The 16,311-nt window shown below is 39.3% G+C and overlaps 1 protein-coding gene and 1 long non-coding RNA gene across 9 annotated transcripts in view; one reads left to right on the top strand and one right to left on the bottom strand.

Annotated features, from left to right (window-relative positions):
- The window catches only part of GRB10 (growth factor receptor bound protein 10), a 151,379-nt gene extending 139,920 nt beyond the window's left edge, over positions 1–11,459 (top strand). For 7 of the 8 annotated variants that reach the window (XM_066992597.1, XM_066992592.1, XM_066992595.1 and 4 more), the window contains 6 exons: positions 1,911–1,988; positions 2,645–2,761; positions 3,647–3,713; positions 4,735–4,822; positions 7,437–7,530; positions 8,300–11,459. In XM_066992597.1, coding sequence (XP_066848698.1) covers positions 1,911–1,988; positions 2,645–2,761; positions 3,647–3,713; positions 4,735–4,822; positions 7,437–7,530; positions 8,300–8,446 — 591 coding nt within the window. In that variant the 3' untranslated portion in view covers positions 8,447–11,459. Of the gene's footprint in view, positions 1–1,910; positions 1,989–2,644; positions 2,762–2,985; positions 3,130–3,646; positions 3,714–4,734; positions 4,823–7,436; positions 7,531–8,299 lie in introns of those variants that run through there. The other variant, XR_010829538.1, reaches the window with a different exon arrangement.
- Positions 11,460–14,620: 3,161 nt separating this feature from the next.
- LOC136790140 (uncharacterized) lies at positions 14,621–16,309 on the bottom strand. Its single transcript, XR_010829539.1, has 3 exons — positions 15,783–16,309; positions 15,538–15,637; positions 14,621–14,757 (listed from the first exon to the last, which is right to left on the bottom strand). It is a non-coding gene; the product is annotated as an uncharacterized lncRNA (long non-coding RNA).
- Between the last annotated feature and the right edge of the window lie 2 nt (positions 16,310–16,311).

The following is a 16,311-nucleotide window of genomic DNA, read 5'->3' as shown; positions in this document are numbered from 1 at the left end:
TGCTGCTGAAGGTGCATTCCTGCACTGTGACCCAAGCACTGAGGGGAGTGGGTGCCTCAAAACAAGTGCGAGGTTTTGTCGCTTCCTGCTCCAGGTGTGGCATCGACTAGGAAGAGCTCCAGAGACTGCCAGTGTTGCATGAACATCTTGTATTCCCCACCCATGCTCCTTCCAAAACTTGGTCTTGTTAGTCCAGTCTCAAGATGTGACAGATCTTTGTTACAATTATCTGTTCCTCTCCTTGGGTAGACTATCTTGCAAAACTGTGTAAATACAGGGAAAACAAGTTAGACTTGTAGGCCTGCAGGTATGAAAACACAACTTTTCGGTCTGCTGCCTTTTCTCCATTTACCTTGAGTGGTCATCTTCCGAACCAGCGCAAATCTCTTGGAATGATCTCCAAATATTGCCTCATTTGTTAATTGTAAGAGGTTCTTTATAAATTGCAGTACATAAATTCCTATTTTTAAGTTATTACAAAAGAATGTGTACCAGTCATAGGTACTTCAGGTATAGGCCAGGATGCAAGAAACAGTTTCAGGTATAAAATGGATATTTGATTTCTGCAAAGTTGATACTTCTGTTGGCCTCGATACTTACTTCCAGTTGATACTTCTGGATCTTCAGTGTATTGACCTGACTTGGCTCAAATTTAATATACTGTAGCAATATAGTAAGAATTTTATTCTCCAGTCACTTCCAAATGCTTCTTCACAGCTGTCTTTTTTCTCATTTACGTGGAATTTTGTATTGTGGGGAAACTGGTCAAACAACTGGTCAATCAACTAATTGTAGTGAGTTATGCCGTGAAGATATAATTGTTCTAAAGAAATGATGAATCTAGTTACACAGATAAACGTGCACTAGTCAAGGCACTAATCCTGAATGGCAAGGAAGAACCTCCCCCAGCGTACGGAATTAGTTATTCATACCAGACAGGTGGAACATGCATCTCGCATGTTCAGAAATCTTTCTTTGCAGTGCTACCTGTGGCAAGAACAGTGCTTTATGGCAGTATGTTCCTGTATGCTGGCATCTAACTGGCACCCTTAGGCACTTAACACTAGGAAAAGAAAAGGTTTCATTTTTACGGAGCACTGAAAGATGATTAAAGGTGTGTAGTCAGGGAAAAATTAAGGCTGTGCCTCAAGGCTGTGGCCATGACCCTCCTTTTTATTTACCTACAGGTTTAGGTTTACATAGTCATATACTATTACCTTGTTTACAATACTGGGTATGCTATTTCACTTAGGGCATTTGGTAAGAGCGGGTGTTGATATACTTCAGCACCGTGCCTCTTGGGAAGGCATTCAGTAGGTGTTTTCCTACCATCCTAGCTACCAGTGTTTCTAAAATTTAGCTTGCTTAAGGAGGAGCATGACTGTTATTTGTTCACTGTATAAGGATGGGAAAAATACCAAAAGTGTTACTACCTGCTGAAGTGTATTAAGACAGCTAGTCAATTAGAAAGCTTCCTATCTTACATCATTATGAAAACTGACTTCATCTTTGTATGATCTCGTACAGAACTTCTAATGCAAATTTTTTTAAGTTCACATTATTAGAGGGTAAAAAGAAGAGGAGTTAGTATCTTTATTTGTACCTTGAGTAAAAGCTTGTATTGTGTAATATTACATGTTGACAGTTGAGAGTGCCAGAAATGAGCTGTGTATTTTGCTCTGGCTTGTAAAAGTGTGCTGTCTTTTAAATAAAAGTTATGTGCATATTTACTGCTCTATTGCCACCTGCCAATCACCATGACTCAATGCAAATTGCTTTGGGACAGCTTCAGATCATGAAAATAAACCGAGAGCACCTTGCTCCGATGTAAGTGGTGTTACGGAATCGCTACAGGTTTTTTACCTAGGATATACCTTTGAATAACAGTTTATTTGCATTTCTGTTGGCAGTATGGAATGCTACTCTATCAGAATTACAGAATTCCGCAGCAGAGAAAAGCCATGCTTCCACACTTTGCCACTCCAGTAGTAAGTAATGAACTTTGCTTCATTAATGTATACTGTTTGAAAAGACGTGTTTGCTTTTGCATTTTAAAAGTGGAAAATTTTACACTAAGAAATGTAAATTCAGCATTATGTAGCAAATCAATGTAAAGTTCACGTTCTGTCTAAGTACAGTTTATGTATCTGGCTCTCCACTTATCTTAGGCTTACATTATCCACATGATTGAAAAATCTTGGATATGCCAGGCACTTTGAGATGTACAGCACAGAGACATCTGGCTGTCCCTGCAGAAGCCAGCTTAGGTCTGGCAAAACTCACTCTTAAATCTCATGAAATGTGTTGGGCCAAAAGCTGACTGTTAGCTATCTAAAATTGAAGATGCTATATTTGGATCCCAACTGGCCCTGAAAATGACTGGAGTATAGTAATAGGGCAAGTGGGCAACTTTATTCTCAGACTTTGGATCCTCTCCCTCCCCTGCCTAAAAAGAAAAGCCATATATTTTTGTGTCTGTGAATGTTTTTCAAGGAAAAAAAAAAAAAAAAAGAGTAGCTGTTTTCCATGCTGTGAAAGGATAGCTTTGGAAAGTCTTCTGAAACCGAAACATTTTGAAATGAAACTCTCTCAAGTTGGTTTTTTCTTTCCCTGTTTTTTGAAACAAGTGAAAATTCCTTTTCAGAGAAGTGTATCTGAAAACTCACTAGTAGCAATGGATTTTTCGGGGCAAATAGGAAGAGTTATTGAAAATCCTGCTGAAGCACAGAGTGCTGCCTTGGAAGAAGGACATGCTTGGAGGGTAGCTATCTTCTCTTCTTTTCTATTTTTGTAATCAGTAAGTGTCTGTTGAGAGCCAAAACACAGAGTGTGCTATGATACTAGTGCAGTGCTGGTCACAGTATAGCTTAGCTCCGACCTGAAACAATCACACTGCAAGCATGCAGATCTGAAAGTCAATATCCATCTTTAGCAAAACTGTCACATTCACAACAACCTTCTACCACTGCTTCTCTGTCCCCCTAGTGTCCAGAGGAAAGTTGAGGGGGAAAGCAGACCCACCAGAACTTTACTGCCAGTTTGCAAAACCAGTCTCTGAGGAGGAATATGTCAAATTAAATGCTTCCCCACATGGAAGAGGCTGGGGCTCTGACTAATGGCTTGCTCCCAGTAAGTTTAATTGCAGAATATACAAGAGGCAGGACCTCTTGCAATGAAAACTGATGTAACTTGTTTATAGTGTCTTGTGGACAGACAGCTGCAGTACAAGTTTTCCCACATGCTCGTCTCTTAGGGAATAGGAGTCATCACTGAAGCACTAGCTAGTGCTTTATGTACGGGAGGGAAATACTGCTTGATTTACCAAGTGCCTGGTGTTTTGCCTGAGCAGAAACATGTCAGACTTTTCTTTTTTTTCTGTCATTTTTTCTTTCTTTTTCTTTCTTTTTTTTCTTTTTTTTTTTTTTAAGATACTGAGCTTTCATCATTAACATCTGGCTCGTGTTTTAAGCCAACTGAACTGAGCTGCTGCTTGTAGATTAGCCCCCTTCAAAGTTCTTTTTCTCATCCTTGCATTAAACTTGCCCAGCCCCCAGTTTCCTGTAAATTAAATCTGTATTGCATGTGCACTAATTCTCTTCTGTTGAGGTTTTAGCGTGGATTTAACGTTAATTAATTTTCTCTATAGAAACGTAGCACAAGAATGAACATCTTGGGTAGCCAAAGTCCACTCCATCCTTCCACACTGAGTACAGGTAAATTCTGCTGTTTTGTAAGCATAGTGTAAGAGGCCTGTGTGGGTAAATAAAAGATAATTTCAAATGAAGACATAGTGCAGCTGTGTAGTATTAATGCCTTGATATGAAATACTATGTTTTATGTTTATCAGTACCTTCTATGTTGTTAGCATGCCTATGCATATAGACATACTAGAAGGAACTTATTTTCCTTTGAAGGCATGCTCAAGCTTTTCTTAAATTTTAGTCTTTTGAAACCTAGATTTGATGAAAATTGAGACTACATAAATGTTTCCATTAAAGAAATACACAATTCAGTTCTGCATTTTAGACAAGGGAAGCCAGTGAGTGATCTGCTAATCTTTAAATGTTAAAAACAAAAGTCTTCAAAGTAGCATTAATTCCATAATAATTGAGTAATGTACAGTACAGACACCTGTAAGCTCTGAGCACCTCTGACATTATAAGTTTAATAGAGTAATAGGAAATTGCATATTAATATCCTGGAATTCTTAAGAGGCAACACAGGTATTCTGTGTTTTTGTTCTGTTGAATAGAACTTAAAAATACCATTTGAAAAACAATAAAACAATAAACATAAAAATATTTGAGGTTAACTCCACTCATGAATGCACAAGCTGAAGTACTTGTCATGCTTCTAGAGTTAAAGGGAGTTGGTTCTAACTAGTTAGCTCATACATTGTGTTTTAAGAGTTGTTTAGACCCAACATTGTCAAGATACTGTGAAACTGAGACATTTCTGTGATACTGAGACATTTCTCTCACTAACCTAATCATACGTCTGCAAATCATAAAATACATGGAGATAATGCCTGTGTACTTGGAATATCAAGTATATGCAACAGCTGGTGCATTTTTTCATATTGATTCATTTTTTATATTGATGGATTAAATATATTTCACATTCTGCAACAAAACTATACCCACTTTTAAAATGTCTAAATAAATATTGTGCGGAAGAAACTGGTACACGTTACTGTTTTTAACCATTCCCTCTTTTCCCTCTTTTCACCTCCAGTTATTCATAGGACGCAGCATTGGTTTCACGGCAGAATCTCTAGAGAAGAATCTCACAGGATTATTAAGCAGCAAGGGCTTGTAGATGGGTAGGTATTCCTGTTATTTAGTATTTATGATTTCAATGGTAAGCACTATAAACAAGAACACAACTTCTGCTGTAAGGGTTTACAGGTTTGTGAGCACTAATGAGTGACCTGATTCTTGAGCAGTCCCATTATAACCTGCCTGGATTTCAAAAAGACTGGAGGATGTGTTTGTAGGAGTGGGTTCTAGCTCTTAACCTAGAAAGTAAAATATTAGGAATACGCTTAATTTTTTCAATTTTTAGGGAACCTGAGAATGTTAGAATTTGAAAATAAACTACCGTAATCTTCATTGAGGAAATATTCTGGGGGCAAAGCTATACCTAGACATTTGCACACAAACTTATAATCAACTATTTGTACTCTTTGCATATATCAGAGCAGTTAATGGCAATTTCTCAATATTCATTTCTGTTTTAGAGGGATTAAAATAAAGTACTTGTTGTTCCATTTCTGTGTATTGTCTTCAGCTGAGATATAAGTATTTTCTGAGAATCCATCTTTCAGTTATTTGTAAGTAGTTATGGTTATTCTAGGGAAATTCCTTAAACTACATTCAATAACTCATTACTTGTAGGATGGGAAGAATGTGGTTGCCTTCAGTTCATGAGTTTCACTGTTGCCAGGGTTAAGGTAGAAACTTCAATGTTGTCTTCTCAGAACACAAACCTCTCCACAGCATCTTCTGATTCAGGAGCATCACTAATTTTTTTGATTGGTAGCTTGCAAAGAAGGAAACACATTAGACAAAGAGTGCAAGTGCACATTCATCAAGCAATGGATTTTTATTGTTTTGTATTTTGGCCAGTGTTTCTGGGCTAAAGCTACTGGGACTTGTTTGAGAAATGATTTTAGCTAGCAGGCCAAAGAAAGCAAAAGAGTACAGCTGAAGGGGCACACAGCTGATCTGCTGAGTTGCTGGTTCGCTTGTGCTACAGAGCTGCTTAACCATCTTGGGCCTGTTTTGACTTGTTGTCTTAGGAATCTAGTAGCCCATCTTTCTGTGGGTTTTCATACAGTCTTTGATGCCTGTGAGACTGTTAAATTTGTACTCCAGCCAGCTTGCTTACTCACTGTGAAAGGCTAAGATCAGTTAGTGTTCAGTTGTAGTGAGGTCTGTCAGTAGCAGCAACGGAACCACTATTACCCATGTGCTCTGAGCTAAGGATCACAGTTTTCGGGATAGAAGAGTCTTGGCTGTGTTTTCCTGATGTGTGTTCTTGAACAAAAGAAGCTAGAAAGTGAACACTGGGGAGGAAGAAGGGAGTCTTCTGATGGTTTGTGTAACGTGTCCAGTGATGTAAATATGCCGTTGGTGCTTCCATCGTTTGACTGCTTCTGGAAACTGTTGTTGAGGGTACATCTATATTTGCAGTCCTTGTTTGTGCAGACAGGCTGTTGCTTGCCAAGGAAGTTGTGTAAACACTTGCAGGGTCAGTTGTGCTCAGCTTTGCATTGTGCCCCCAGTTTATGGTGCCTTGCATTATCTGCAATAGCTAGATGAAAGATAATTTGGAAATATCTGCATGAGCAGCTGCAATGTCCATAGGGCAGATAAGATCTTTCTCCCTGGGATGAATCCCGATGTGTAGCGTCTTCAGTCCTTTTCCACAGGTCTCGACTTGCTAGGAAGAAAAAGGAATGTTCAAATACCAAGCGTGCTCTCCAGCAGTGGCACAGCATGCCCATGTCTTAGTATTGGAGTGATCCTGGTTATGATAGTGCATTTTTGTGGTATTGACATTTCTCTATTGGTTCTGAGGACCTAGAGTAGGCTTTTGGGTCCATAAAATACAAGCTGTTCTTGCAACTCAGCCTTGGAAGAGTGTGTTCCTGGCTTAGTGGTTAGCCATTAAGAGGGCTTGAGGCCTGCCCAACTACTACGCTTGGCCATCTCACAAATCCGCTAGCGATTAGCACTCTGGGCCTTACGCCAAAGGTACATTCTTGTTTCCTGTGGCACGAAGAGGTTTTCCTTCCTCAGTTCGTAAATGTTAAGGGAAGGACACATTTTTTGACTGCCTGAAATATCTACTTTTTTTTTTCCCCTTCCTAACTATGGATTTAACCATTGGAGTTAGGACTTCAGTTTTGTGGGTCAACTTAAAAATGACAGTCATGTGGTGTATGTTATTGCTAGCTATACTTCCTAAAGTATATTCTTTTCCAATGATGCTGAGGGAAAAATACTGTGACTATTTTAGAGGAAAATCAGTGTGTTCTTTCCCCATCATGATAATGTGGATGCTACTTAACTAATAAGTCATTTTAAGGAAGTATCGAGCTGTTTCTGTGGAATTAGAGTCATTTAGCTTAAATGTAATTTTGCCAACACTGAATTTCTGTAAACTGATGCAAGATACTGGAGGGTGGCAACAGATTCTCATGTATTAAAAACCAGAAGCTTGATATATACATACGGGAAGAAATACTGTCATGTATCTTTCACTTCTTCTATTAATGTTGCATTGTCGTGGTATAAAGATGGAAAGCAAATTGCCTGTTAATGCAACTGAAGAAGAGATAGGCAATAGTACAAAATAGCTTAGTACTTCTGATTATTTATGAAGAAATGAATTGTGATATTAATTGTGTACTGAAAAATGTTCTCTCCTAGACTATTTCTTCTCCGGGACAGCCAAAGCAATCCAAAGGCATTTGTACTTACACTGTGCCATCATCAAAAAATAAAGCATTTTCAAATTTTGCCGGTAAGTAAATAATTTTTTAAACTGATCATTAAAAAAAAGAAATTTCAAATAATAAAGCATCGTCAATATCTGAAGAGGCCTCCTTTTAATTACTGGTGTAATGAACAGCATGTTTCCATTAAGGATTAGCTTTCTTTAGATTTGTCAAATATGTGAATAAAAATCCATCTTAACATTGCTTAGAAAACTAGTTTAAGTCACTTAGGTACAGAAGTAATACAACATAGCTTATTGTCAGCTGCAGCAACAACAACTACGCTTGTCTCAATATCACTTAAGCAAACTTAGAATAACTTATAGAAACTTTAAAAAGTTCTCAATATCTCAGTATAACATCATTTTAAGCTCAACATTATTGGATGACATCCAAAATAAAACTATTTGATTTTATCTTGACGAAAAAGAGCAGCAGAAGTTTAAGATCATATAGACCTGTTTATTGGTACAAACTCTCTTCTGCTGTGTTGCTTGCTAATTTTGCAAACAGCTATCAACTATTTTTGTGGTATTTTTGTGTTATGTAATGATGCTGTCTCTACAATTTAGAATTACTCAGCCCACCAGCTTTCATTTTTATAAACAAAATATTTCAACTTGAGTTAAGACAAGTTCTTTCCTAGCGCTGTGCCTGGTTTCCTGCAGAACTCTGGGCACACGGTTGTTTGTGCAGTGCCCATCATTTATCTCACATCACAGACTGTTACTCATGTTTTTGCCCTGCTTGCATCTTTTCATGTGCTAACTTGAAAAGGACATTTTATTTCCCCAGTGTGAGGATGATGGACAGATATTTTTCAGTCTGGATGATGGGAACACCAAATTCAGTGATCTAATCCAGCTTGTTGAATTCTATCAACTAAACAAAGGAGTCTTGCCCTGCAAACTCAAACACCACTGCATCCGAGTGGCCTTATGACCTCAAATCTGACTCTCACTGAAGACTGGATTTGCTAGAAGAGTAATTGTAAGAGAATGTTGACACTGGGGAATTGGCAGATTTGTAAGTTGGTAAAAATAAATAAAAATATTATGCACCTTGGGACTCTGAAAGGGATGGATTCGACAGGTGCCAACAGACCGAGATTACTGGTTTGTCTAACACCTAAGAGCGGTTGCTGCTGAGTGTCCCAGCATCCCAAAAATGGGGGGAGGGTCTGTAAAACCATTAGTAAATTTGAAACAAAACTGGAAACTATCTTGGCTGGGCCACTTAACAGGAACAAGTGTGAAGAGAAATCTTTGAAAAGAACTCTTGCCCTGGAATAATCTTGACAATTAAGACTAGTGTGTTTACTTTTTGTATTGATCACTTTTTTTGCACTCCTACTTTGTTTCGGATATTGTATGCAGCCTATATTAGGAGCTGATGTGGCTTTTAAAATTCATGCAGGAGTTGGGTATTAATCTGCACCCTAAGATGTATGGAATGCTTCAGCCTAAAAGGATCTAGAAGAAAATCAAGAAGTGTGTGTGTATGTGTGTGTGCACGCGCGCGTGCGCCTGCCTGTGTCTCAAAACTTCTCTGGAGACCTGAGGTTCAATGATCTGCAGATGTCTTTGAAGAAGCAATGAGGATACAATTCTAAAAGAACATACCACCATATGTGTACTCTTAAAACTGTTGACTTGTAGCATTATGGCTGTAGTATGTTGATGGCATATTAGTGGCATCCAGTCATGCAAAGACTGTATTAGATTCTATGCACAAACTTTTATTATTGAAGTGGTGGTTTGTTTTTTACAGCCTTTTGACTGTTTTCCTGAGGAAACTTATTGTTACTAAATAGAATAGGACTGAATGACAATTGTTGAAACCACCATTTTTTGTGAGAAGATTCTTCTGCGGGTAGTCTTAGTATGACAGACAAACAAAAAAAATAAAAAAACAAAAAAAAACAGTGTTTTTAGCTTTATAGCTCCTTGAATTTTCAGACTGTTTCAAAGAGCTCTTTCCACATTGTAAAGCTACAGTGAAACAAAGCTCTCTTGGGGGATAGGGCATAAAAAGAACTATACCCCTTCTGCTTTCTGTAGGGCCATGAAAGTTTACATGGTGAGAAAGAACGTACTGGGAATGGAAGCTCATTTAATTGTGACTGGCATTTGTGAACTAGCTGCTGGCAATATCATCCATCGAGGTAACTGGTAATTCCTGTGTCGTACACACTAATGCACACCAGTACCTACTGCAGACAAGCACGTCTCCTGCTCTGGTGCTGGTTTGTCGTCAGAAGTACTTTATTGTTAATGTTTAAATCAATTATTTAATGTTTACACAATAATTCTTTCTGATGATAAATCAGTACTAAAATTAAATGAGTCCCATGTTAATCCTCCAACTGCAAATATTCTTTGAGCAACACGGTCGGTGCAGGAACTGTTACTGGATTAACTTTCCAACACTTCATGCGTTTATCCATAGCGAGAAATACTTCGCCCTGGGAACTTTCAGAACATAGTGCAGAACGGAGCATTCTTGAGATGGTACATGATTTATGCAGACTAGTTTGCCATCCTTACTGATGTTTGCCACTGGGTTTGAAATCTTAGCCATCTGAAAGGGTAAAGAAGGAAAAAAATTCCACACCTTTAGGTCTTCATGTAGTGTTGAGAATAGCTTAAGACAAACCATAACCTGCCTGAGTCGTCCATATCAGCTTATAACTATGTCAATGGTATAGAAACACTGTATTTTAGTTTACAGAACACATTTAGTATTTTTTTTCCATTTAATGTCTAGATATAAAAATGAAGAAACTTGATTTTGTTTTTAGTAGAAGCCTTTTTTTTTTTTAATTGTACATAGTGAAATGAGTGTTCCTGCTTTCTAGACAATGTATTTTAAAACCTTGAAATTAAGCTAACTTAAGTCTGACTTCACTTTGCATGCTTCTATTTGGCCCCTATTAGGAGAAAAAAAGATACTTGTATTGACTACATTACCAGTTTAATAAGACCATTTATGCTGTAGTTTTAAGTTTTTCTGTTTACATAGCTTAGTGACGGCCATGCATTTTTCCCAGTAGGCGGATAGTATTTGCAGTGTTTCATATTTATAAAAAACAAAAAACTTGCATCTTATTTAAATTGAGAATAAAAGTTTGACTATGAATCATGATTTTTGTATGTAGATGGTTGACTTAGTATTTTGTACTTTTCCCAGCTAAAGTGAGCTGTTTTGAGAAAGTGACCACCTTCAAAGTGGCAACAATCTTACTTAAGCAGATCACTGCTTTGTCTTCTTTCTGCTGGAAAACAGTCAATGCCACCTTAGTTTTCCAACAGATTCAGCTGGCTGCCAGCTCAGAATACCAAGGACTGAAGGACATTTGACTCTTATTTTTGTATTTAAATGACATGAATGTAAAGGGGATGCTCAGGGTTGTTTTGGAGCCTGTTGAATTTTTATCTTTTTGCCTGTGATTTTATTTTCTAAATAAATACTTCATGTAGCAATCTTGAATATGTTGAGAAGGAAAATGCCAAACCATTTTGGTAATGAGGTTACTAGTTAAGTTATGTTACGATAGGTGTTAAAAGTACAAAAAAACTTTTTATTTGTTAATTAATCTTGAAGAAACACGTGCCTCAGTTTAGATGTTTTGTCTTATCTTTTCTGCACTAAATACCTGACAGTTTGACCAATCAATGCACCTTTCCAGTGGCAAGACTTGCTTATCGTAAATTATATTGTCACAATGCAAGATTTAGTGACTGTAAAATGGAATAAAGTTTAAAGTTTCAGGGAATGCAAAAGGTATTAACTTAAGAGACAAAACCTTTATTCAATATGCTTTGCTTCATACTGTAAATAGCTTTTTGGCTTGTGAACCTAATTGTAATCTTTCAGGTATTTTTGTACAAATAAGGGACTGATATTCTGTTTCTTGTAATTAGAAATAAACGTTAATACAATGCTATTCATTTTACATTGGAATGAATGTCTTCTGTTGGCTGTATCTCCGTACACAGCACATCTCTCGCCTTAATTCTGGGTTATTTGGGGTGAGTTACCATATTAAACATTCTTTAAGAAGAGTTAAAAGGAAAACAGAATCCACGAAATACCTCCATTCCAGCTGCTCTGTCTTATGATTCCTATTAGGACAGTTTGTCCTATATTTGAAGAAGAAGTTGTTCACCTCTTTTGCTTGAGGGAAATTATTTCGGATATTCTGCTGTGATATTTACGATATTCATTTGGGAAACGTTGCTGGAATCAAATTAGGAAATAGAGCACTAGCATCTTTTGGCTTATAAAACACAACTACAACTCACTGCAAATCTGTGCTCTGGATAAAGCACTCCATTGGCATGATAGCTGCTGGATCAGGACACTTCTCAGTAGTACTTTTAGAAAGCAGTTATTTGCTCCCATAAGCCTTGTATTCGAGTGGCCCATCAGCACGAGGGTTGAAAAGCACATCTGCATAAAATATGTTTTTGCATAAACTCCTCCCACTCTGCTGGAAAGGAGTTTGGTGGTGGTTCTGCTTATTAGAGTAATAGATGGTTGGAAATGCCTCACTTGCTCGTTGGACACAATCTCTCCTGTTTCTGTTTTGCTAACCCATGGAAGCCAGCAAATGCATTCCACTTGAAGTGTTAGTCATGCTTTGGCTTCAGCATGCAGTGTGACTACACAGGAGTTTGTATTGCACTGGGGTGTGAGTTATATATTAGCAGTATGAAATTCATTCATCAGCACAAGAGTAGTTGTTTTGTTTTTTGATAGTCCCCAAATTTTCTCTATCTGGAGATGCATGTTAAAGCACATAGAGCTCACTATCCTGTTAGCAGCTAAAGAAACTTACTTCATCGTTGAGTTGGACGAAGGGGAGTAATTGCCTACAGAAAGGTTTGAAGATGCCTATTCCTCGCTTAGCTAAAGGAAGCTGTGCTAACAGTGAAACTGTCCCCCTCTGCCATCATAAAAAGTCAATATAATACTACCAAAAAAAAAAGGGGGGGGGGGGGGGAAGAGCATGGTCAATATGTGTTGCTGAGCCTGCCTAATGGCAGGGCAGCAGCATCTGCATATTTGTCCAAACTGCTCACAACTGTGGCAATTGCACAGTGACCCCTGCAGAGTTGGCCTTAGATGTTCACAGCAGGTACCTGTGCTATCAGAATGTTCACCAGTTCAAAATTAATCTGGGTCAGAAATGGGTACACGGTACAGATTTGAATTAATTGTTGTGCCTGGTAGAAGGCTTGTGCTGGTTTTACATTAATTGCAGGACAATAGTGACATGATCAGACAATGTCTGATCCCACAGGAAGCCTTCTAGCATTCATTTCACCTGCCAAAACGCATTTGAACTTATGAGTAAATTTGAATTGGACTAGTGTTTTGCAGACTGTACCTGCAGCTCTTTTATCTTGATACACAGAACCCTAAAGCTGGGTTTGTTGTAACACCAGATGGCTGCTTCAGCCTGTACCTGCAAAAACAGATGAGAAAAATAGCACCAGAAAAGCCATTTTCCTTCAAGTTGAACTACAGACAACCTCCAATTTATGTTACTGCTCATTTAGGGATGCTTTAATCTGGTTTGTTGATGTCCACCTTGTATATTGCATTGTGTCTCAGGCACTGATTGTCTAACGTCCTGGGAAATTCTGCAACGATGACAGCAGATGGAGAAAAGAGATGCCTTCCTTTGAAATATCCACATTGCCTTAATTTGGGTTGCTTCTGCATCCTAAATATCATGTCTTCCTTCCTTAACTTTGAGCACAATTTAGTTAGGATTTGAAAACTTAATATAACCACAACTATGTCCAAGAGCTATATGATTTTCATTAGATACTGTGATTAGTCACATCTGAGACTTCAAAATAAATTAGTTTGTATAACACTCACATTGCAAACTCTTAGCCTGCAGACATTCTGCTCTAATTGCTCATCATTTTGCACAGATACAAGCAGATGTTTTTACAAGGAAGATTGGTTTATCACAAGACACTAAGCTGCGCCTAACAGCGTCTTATGACACTTGTTGGTTACCCAGGTTGAATGCTTTGTTTTAATCAGGTGTTTTCCATCTGTTGGCTGTAGGGTTCTGGTGCCACAAATGTTTAACAGGAAAGCAAAAGTATAAACACAGCTGCTAGCTCTGAGTCAAAGCACAGCCTGGATTTACGGACTCTAATGCTCAGGTCAGCTGCAGGCAGAAGTGTAGCTCTTCCTAAGAAAAACAGCTCATAAGAGCTAAATAGGGAAGGGAAATGAAGTAGGAAGAAGAATTGCTCTTGGGCAGTATTGCCTACTTTGTGGTTTAGTTGTGATGAGGAACGCAGTATTATGGTGCCCCACCGCTGATCACCAATTCTGTAGAAAGTCAGTTTCCCTTCCTCTTCCCTCGGACTTTACTGAAAAGTAAAGACAGATTTTATCTGCCTTTTGAAACACATTCTCCAGAGGTGACAGAATTGCCATTTGGGGTTATCAAACAAAGAAATACCTGCAGAATTGGTGTACTCTACAACCCGCCCGTTCTCCTAACAGTGTAACTGCCATCAAGGCTAAAGGAAGGTAAAAGTATGATTCTACTGGCAATAATTTTTTAAGGTTAAAAGAGCTAAGTCAAATACTGAAAATGTACAACTTCACTGCTTCACAAAGAATGCTGGATACATCCTATTTAGAAGTATTTTAATTTAGTTAGACTTTTTCAGCATTCGATTTCCTCCATTACACTTCTCTTTTCCACTGAATTTCTGGAAGATATTCATGTGTTCTGTGTGACTCTTATGTGCTTAGCTTTTATGTTAGTGCAGTACTCCCAGAATCGGGTCCAAAGACAAAAAACAGATATGAGGAAAGCAGTGAGGATTAGAGCTTCCTGAAAAATTGCCTAACAACACAGTCATGGAAGAAAAGAATAACGACAGAATAGGTGGGTAGAAGAAATCATTTAATTTTCACTAAAGTGTATAGGGTTTGTGAAAAGAGCTGAATAACAAGGAAGTGAAACACCGAAGGCTTAAAATGTTTGTCTCAAAATACTTGCAATAAATTGCTTGAAAAAGTCTTTGATCTCCCTTATAAAACAGCACCACAGAGAAGAAAAAGACCGAGAAAGCTCTGCATCCTCTTTCTAATATGCACACCTTCACAATCAGAATCCTAGAAGCTGCTGTCCTTGAAGAAGGGATAAGGGAGCAGGAACTCCTGGGGCAGGAGTGGGAAGGAAGACTTAGGATGCAGTAGAAATGGAGGAGCTATAGGAAAAGCAAACAGGTTGGTCATAAGAACGGTCAAATATACAAAGATGGTTCCGCAGACTAGAAAGCAGTGACTGATGAAAGTACAGTAGACTTCTGTAAAAACATAGCCAGAATGCAAAATACTTAATTACTTTCTTTTTCAATCAAAAGTCACAGGGCATCACCTAATGTGCAGGGGCCCAGTTCAGTAGATAAAAGTTTCATCACTGACTGCCTGGATATTAAAAAAAAAAAAAAAAAATGTACCACGTGCTAAAAGTTCACCTGGGTTCATGACGTACTTATCACCATAAAGAGCTCCCACAAACTCACAGATGGAAGTTAACTACAAACATAGCATCTTTCAATCAGTAAGTCCGTGGGCCCCGTGTCACCAAGTACCAGGAGCAGTCATTACGGGAAGAATCATTACATGACAGCCAATATTTGTACTCTTTTTTTTTTTTTTTTTCCTCTACATGGCCATGTCTACATTTTAGAAGGGGTTTGTGGCTAGAGATATTTTTTGGTCTGATCCAGCATGTGTTCACATGAGGGCCAACTCACACAGGAACAACTGAAGGTAGCACTAGTAGCTGAGGAAAGCGTTTCCCCTCAGCCTGCTTGTGGTAGGGTATGCTGCGCAATGGCAGCTGCTGATTTTGTGTGGCCTCAAAACAGGGTAATAAACAATGGGGACTGCACCTTGCTTACACCTCATCCTCTAACATGAGTACTAGAGTGGGAATAGATAATGCTCACTTGAAAGGCAGGGGTGGGTATCCCAGAACTTACACACTAATGGTTATTTCTGGCCTTTTTTGTTCAGCTGCCGTGTAGTTGTGAAGGCCTCTCTCGCAGCAGCAGCCTTCAGGATAAAATGCAACTTTTCCTCCTGCGGTGTGGGAGCAAAGGAGAAAAAAATAAAGGAGCTGGTAGGGAGGGGTGCAACCTACTGAAGTCTTGGGTGTTTTTTTCTCACAAAGAGCTGCAGTGCAGGGGCAGGTCTGAGAGGCTGTCCCCAGCCATCCAGCACTTACACACTGAGGGAGAAGGGGGACAGCAGCTGCTGGTGCTCACTCTGGTTACATCCCAAGGTGTCGCTGAGTTTCCTCCTGCTGAAGGGTGCCCAGAGACACATGCCAAAGGCTGGCAGCCTGGCTGGGACAGGAGGTGGCTCAGCAGACCCCAGCCACGCTCCCCGGCCCCAGGCAGCTTTTTAATGCCGAGGACTCGGGACTGCTCTGACAGAAACACAGTCCGTGAACTGGATCTTGCGATGCCAGAAAAAAGGAACACTTTCCCCCCTACACCCCGTGCCCCTCCTGGGCGGCGAGGCCGGGCCGGGCCGGCAGGCGGCGGGCGCGGCTCCTGCGTGGGCGGCTGGGCCCCGGGCGGGGGTTCCGATGGAGACCGAGGCGCTGGGGTCTCACTGTTTTACGTTAAACATGGGGAGATTTGGGGTGTTTTGTTTTATGGAGACAGCCGACGGTGAGCTGCGCCCCTCGGCAGTGCCTGCCGTGAAACACGGGCAGATGGGTGAGGCTTCGCCGCCACCCTCCTGCAGGG

This window comes from Anser cygnoides, chromosome 2 (assembly GCF_040182565.1).
Source record: "Anser cygnoides isolate HZ-2024a breed goose chromosome 2, Taihu_goose_T2T_genome, whole genome shotgun sequence".
NCBI classification, from domain to species: domain Eukaryota; kingdom Metazoa; phylum Chordata; class Aves; order Anseriformes; family Anatidae; genus Anser; species Anser cygnoides.
This window is presented reverse-complemented; position numbering and strand designations above follow the sequence as displayed.